The 5,169-nt window shown below is 45.2% G+C and overlaps 2 protein-coding genes across 3 annotated transcripts in view; both read left to right on the top strand.

Moving 5' to 3' along the window:
• The first annotated feature begins 6 nt into the window (after window positions 1–6).
• On the top strand, window positions 7–4,826 carry LOC102196861 (zinc finger protein 2 homolog). Of its 2 annotated transcripts, none has more exons than XM_005746340.1 (3): window positions 7–224; window positions 2,210–2,608; window positions 4,147–4,826. In XM_005746340.1, the coding sequence occupies exons 1-3, from the start codon at window positions 65–67 to the stop codon at window positions 4,665–4,667; spliced, it is 1,080 nt and encodes a 359-aa protein (XP_005746397.1). In that variant the 5' UTR covers window positions 7–64; the 3' UTR covers window positions 4,668–4,826. The 2 variants fall into 2 exon arrangements, with proteins under 2 accessions (XP_005746397.1, XP_005746398.1); XM_005746341.1 differs by lacking the exon at window positions 7–224 and adding an exon at window positions 232–403.
• A 90-nt stretch (window positions 4,827–4,916) lies between these two features.
• Window positions 4,917–5,169, top strand: part of ift57 (intraflagellar transport 57 homolog (Chlamydomonas)) — a 5,397-nt gene continuing 5,144 nt past the window's right edge. Inside the window, exon 1 of the mRNA XM_005746362.1 lies at window positions 4,917–4,990. Within this exon, the coding sequence (XP_005746419.1) occupies window positions 4,917–4,990 (74 nt within the window). The remainder of the gene's footprint in view (window positions 4,991–5,169) is intronic.

Here is a 5,169-nt window from a genome sequence, read left to right as displayed (position 1 = left end):
GTTTTACTGGTAGAGCCAGCGCAGTGTCTTACTGTAGGTGGAAATTTCACCTGTTGAAGCAGCAATGGCTTCAATTCAACATCTGAGAGAGTTTATCAGGGACAGACTGACGGCTGCTGCTGAAGATATCTTCTCAGAGTTTGAAAAAACCATCGTCCAGTACGAGCGTCAGCGCGAACTGCAGGACATCACCTGGAACCCCGTGTTAAAGCTCCAGCGGACAGGTGAGTCAGACTGTGCGACTGGAGTGTGTTTGAACCCGGAGAGAGAGAGGGAGGGGGAGAGCTAGCAGCCAGCAGCGGACGGGCAGAGAGGCTAACGGAGAAGCCCTGAGAGCGCGAAGAACAAACTAGAAGCTCGTGTCAGGCACACATGTACAGCAGCGTCACCAGAACACGTTACTGTACGAAAAAAGGCTCGTTATTGATTTTTATTCTTTCAAAATTTTCCCGCCGTTTGTTGAAAAATCCGTTAAAGTGAACGGGAAGGCCAGAGTAACCAGACACACAAGTTTAATGAAAAACATCAGCTTCCACCTGCCCACGCGCGCACAATTTTCACTCTACAGCCACCATTTTACAATCAAATCGTAGGAAAATGTGTTTTCTTTCCAACAACGTCTCCATCAAAGCCAACAGGTGTATGCTTTCTTAGACTGGAGGCGTTTAAACAAGAGGAGTGCTTTCCCAATGCCCAGTTAACGACTAATAATTTCATGAAGGTTTTTAGAGAAAACACCCTGTTTTTCTCTCGCTCCCCCGGCCACACTTTTAACACCAGGCCTACTAGAATGTACATCAGTGTAGAAGAGCTTCTTGGGATTCTCACACTTTTTAAATCAGCCTGACATGATTTATTGTTTGGATTTTATGAGTCGTTTTGTGATAGCAGTACCAAACCCATTTCACAGGCAGTTGGCCTATGCCATCACCATGGCAACACAACTGCTCTCCTCTGACACAGGTGCATGTCATTATCTGATTGGCTGATTTGAATCTGCTGCCTGTCTTTCGGTGATTGGCTGAAATATTTATCCTGTTTCACCTCAAATCACTGGGCAGCTGATGAAGCACATCATGTGTGCCACTTTTATAGGTACACCTGCTTCCTCGGTCACTTTATTAAGTACACCAGTGCACAGGGTCAGTCCTGGCAACTTTACTAGGAACATCCATTGCCACTTTATTAGGTATAGTACTGTGATAGCCAACCACTTTTTAGGGCCCATCTTCTTTCGACTTTTGTGCCCAACCTGCTTATCTCCAATCTTTCAGCAGCAAGCCACAGACCATGTCCAGCACCAGCAACAATCCTGCAGATTCTGCAGAAATCTCCAGAAATTCTTGTATTTACATTTAGAGCTCTAAATGAACAAGCTTCCGACTGTTTATCTCACTTTCTTATGAAACACGATGCTGCTCACAGTCTTTGTTCCTCCTTTGAGTCGGAGCCTTTCTCCAGCCTCTGGGACCACTGCTCTGGAAGAATCTCCCACTGTATGGACTCAGTTAAAAGTCTTTTTGCTTGGCGAGGTTTTCTGTTGTGCTTCTCATTGATATAATGGTTATCTGTTTTCTTGGTTTTGCATTCCTGTTAACTGTATTTCTCGTTGTTTTTAATTATTGTGTTGTGCAGCATTAGTGACTCCGTGTCTGTGAAAACACTTTATTAATAACCGTTACTTACTGTTTCATAACTAAATATTGGTAATTAGTGTATCTGCAGTTAATACTGTGGATCCGTTGGGGTGAGCCATATGTCTAAATGTCCAAGTCATGATCCAAACATGGTCATCATAAACCGAAGAACAGTTTTTACATCTATTCTGGAAAAATAATGTGTGTACTGGCTTTGACTGCTTGGTAACACAAATATCTAGACAGTGCACTTAGGCATGGAAGAAATGACCTGCTGAAGTTCAAACAGAGATACTATTAGCATGAGGAAGAGACCTGGATGGTCTGACTGTTTCACAACTCCAGATCTGCATCTTTAAATACACAAAAGCTTGACCTTAATTGAGATGAACTACAGCAGCAGAAAAGCACACCAGGTGGTGTTGTGATGATATAGGAGATATTTTCTTGGCACACTTTAGGCCTTTTAAGACCAAGAGGGCATTTTTAGGCACCATCACTTATGTAATGTACAGTAGATGTTTTTCTGCCCTTACATTAGCAACCTGTGTTTCTGTTCTTTGTCCCAGCAGATCTTGCACAGGAGCACGTTGGCGTTCAGACGGAGATTTTCACAGACCAGCATGTCTGTGACCAGGAGAGGAATTCCAGTCGGGGCCAGGAGGACCTGAAGGCTTCACAGATTAAAGTGGAAGAAAAGGAAGTCTGCATCAATCAGGAAGGAGGGCAGTTTGCACTGAAGCAGGAGAATGATGCTATTATGATGACACCAACTTGTGAAGAAAGTGAACCACAACCAGAAAGTGACCAGCCCCTCTCTAACAGTTCTGATATTTTCATGTTTGTTAATTCCACATCCAAAGAAACATTAGAAGTTATTAATAAGAGCGCTGACAATGAGGTAGAACTCAGCCATCAGCACAGACGTCTGGACAGCACCTGGAACCCCGTGGTGAAGCTCTACAGGATAGGTGCGTCTTTTTAACACCACAAAAAAAACATACACATAGATGTAAATCAGATAGGCTAACGGGGCTAACACAGCTAACTCTGAGTGCTAATAGCATCAGACTGTTTCAATCAATCTGTCAATCAATCAAGGCTTTATTCGCCACGTGCAGGTTGCCCCCCCGCCCCCGACCTTACACACACAACACAGACATCATATGGGGATACAGGTCGGAGATCGGTAGCGTTACAGAAAAAAACACTGAAATGTACACTACAATGGGAAAGTACAAGAGGAAAAAAAGAGACCTCTACTGATGCTGGGCTCCTGGGAGGACAGCATGAGAACAGGAAACAAAAAAACTCCTCTGCACAAAAAAGCACATAAATGTCCACAACACAACATTATGGAACACGTGACCAGCCACAGGGTCGGGTGGGGGCCTTCGCCGTCATCGAAGGCGTTTGGAAAGAGAGGGGGGGATGCATGGAATGGGAAGGAACAGACTAAACACAGTCGTTATCAGGGTGTTTTTGTCGCCTCCAGCCTTGCGACCGCAGCTGGCGCCGAAGGGGTATCCGTTTTAGAGAACAGACTGTGAGAGAGTGTTCCAGGGAAAAGTAATACAAAAACACACGAGACTAGACAAGGACATAAGAGGCTAAGCAGGGAAGCTGAGGGGGAGGAGGAGAGGAGAAAAGTGCGACCGCCTTCATCAAGAGCAAGAGCAGGAAAAAAAAAAGTTTGAAGGGGTTAAGTTTGAAATAAAATCTATCTGATTATTAGGACACCAACCGACCTCTTTACCATCAGGAAAGCCAACAACGAGCTAGACTCTGTAATTTGTACTTCTGCATCCACACAAATACTTGTTTGTTTCTACTAATTCTAAAAAAAAAACCTGTTATTTTTAGTCATAATGGTGAGAGTTAAACATCATGTCTTATTCTGAGTCAGAGTTTGGCGTAGTCAACATGAAAGCATGGATCCATGCTGCCTTTTATCGGTGGGTCAGGCTGTTGGTGGTGTGAAGGTGTGGGGGATAGTTTCTTGGCACACTTTGGGCTTCTCAGTACCAGCTGAGCATCGGTTAAACACCACAGCCTACCTGAGGACTGATGCTGACCCAGTCTGTCCCTTTATCAGCTCAGTGTGCTGATGTGATGTGAAAATGGACCAAAATCTAATAAAGACTTAAAGTAGTTCTGAAGGCAAAACGGGGTTAGCAGGGTGTAACTAATGAAGTGGCAGGTAAGTATATTTGCAGACGTGCTCCTAAATAGTCGCATGCGTCCAGTTTTAATCTCAGATATGAGTGAAACACTTGCGCTGTTGAGTTCTGCATGACTGACTTTTTCCTCTTCAGCCTGTTTGCTTCATGTGTTGAATCATAAACATGATTGGTGGAAACACGTTAACAGCCCAGCAGCTACCTAACAAGTTACCTGACATATTTACTTAGTGGCCTCGGAGCCATCATCGTGTCATACCTGTAACAGTTTACCTGCTCGTGAGAAGTTTTCCGTCATCTCATTAGTAACCTGTGGTTTGTTCCTGCAGATTTGCCACAGCAGCATGTCTGTGATGACAAGGAGATTCTCACAGACCAGCAGGTCTTTAACCAGGAATGGAACTTCAGCCCAGACCAGAAGGACCCGGAGCCTCCACAGATTACAGAGGAGCAGGCAGCAGTCGCTCTCAGTCACCAGGGAGAGCAGCTCGTACAGAATGAGGAGACTGACGCTGTTACGGTTCAGCCATGTTTGGGTCCTCCTGCCCATGAGCAGCCTAACACGGCCCCTGTTAAAGTCATTGTTCTCAGCACAGATTCTGATTTGGCTCTGAAAACCAAAACCTTCACAGGTGAGAAGCTGTATCGCTGCAACACCTGTGGAAAAACACTGAAAACCGTGTCCTCATTTAAAAGGCATAACGCCAGACACACAGGGGAGAGACCGTACACTCGCAACAGCTGTGGGAGAAAATCTAAAGGCTTGAGAGCTTTAAAAGGGCACGTGAAAACACAGCTGATCAGAAGCTCGTGTGTAACACCTGTGGCAAAAGGTACAAAAAGGAAATAACATTAAAACTTCATATGCAATGTCACACAGGTAAGAAGACAAAGGCCTGAAACATCGGCTGGAAAAACTGCCCGTGAAACGAGGCTTGATGGGAAAAAGTACGAATGTGTACAGGTTCACATGTGAGATGGTTCAATAAAATCTTGTTTTTGTTCTGTGTGAGGCTGCATGGTCATTTCTAGGCTGTGAAATTTCACATCCATGTCATGAATAATGCATATTATCAATTTAACGAGGTAAATTAATGATATGCCCAAGAACTGCACAGGTGCCCAGTACCTGGGTGGAGCCCTGGGACCCGGTTGTCGACTCATGGCCGGACTGTAGTGGGGGCTCTCTCGCCCTTTGGCACCCCATTAGGGGCCTTCCTCCCTCTGCCTCCTGCTGGGATGGGCGGATGTCGCTGAGATGTGTGGCCTTTGGTACGCTTGGGGGCTCGGATCGATCTCTGTCTGCCTCTGGCTCCTGGGATGTTATTGCAGTTTCCCACCCTCATTATCAA

Source organism: Pundamilia nyererei, unplaced genomic scaffold, assembly GCF_000239375.1.
Source record: "Pundamilia nyererei isolate P.nyererei 1_Seehausen unplaced genomic scaffold, PunNye1.0 scaffold00177, whole genome shotgun sequence".
NCBI lineage: Eukaryota > Metazoa > Chordata > Actinopteri > Cichliformes > Cichlidae > Pundamilia > Pundamilia nyererei.
The sequence above is the reverse complement of the archived record's forward strand: the minus strand, read 5'-3'. Positions and strand labels throughout refer to the sequence as shown.

What these genes read in the sequence shown, in the direction of transcription:
- LOC102196861 (XM_005746340.1), top strand. Translation starts at nt 65, where the DNA reads ATGGCTTCAATTCAACATCTGAGAGAGTTTATCAGGGACAGACTGACG. An exon ending in GTTAAAGCTCCAGCGGACAG is followed by an intron (nt 225 to 2,209) that starts GTGAGTCAGACT and finishes TTGTCCCAGCAG; the next exon opens with ATCTTGCACAGGAGCACGTT. An exon ending in GGTGAAGCTCTACAGGATAG is followed by an intron (nt 2,609 to 4,146) that starts GTGCGTCTTTTT and finishes TTGTTCCTGCAG; the next exon opens with ATTTGCCACAGCAGCATGTC.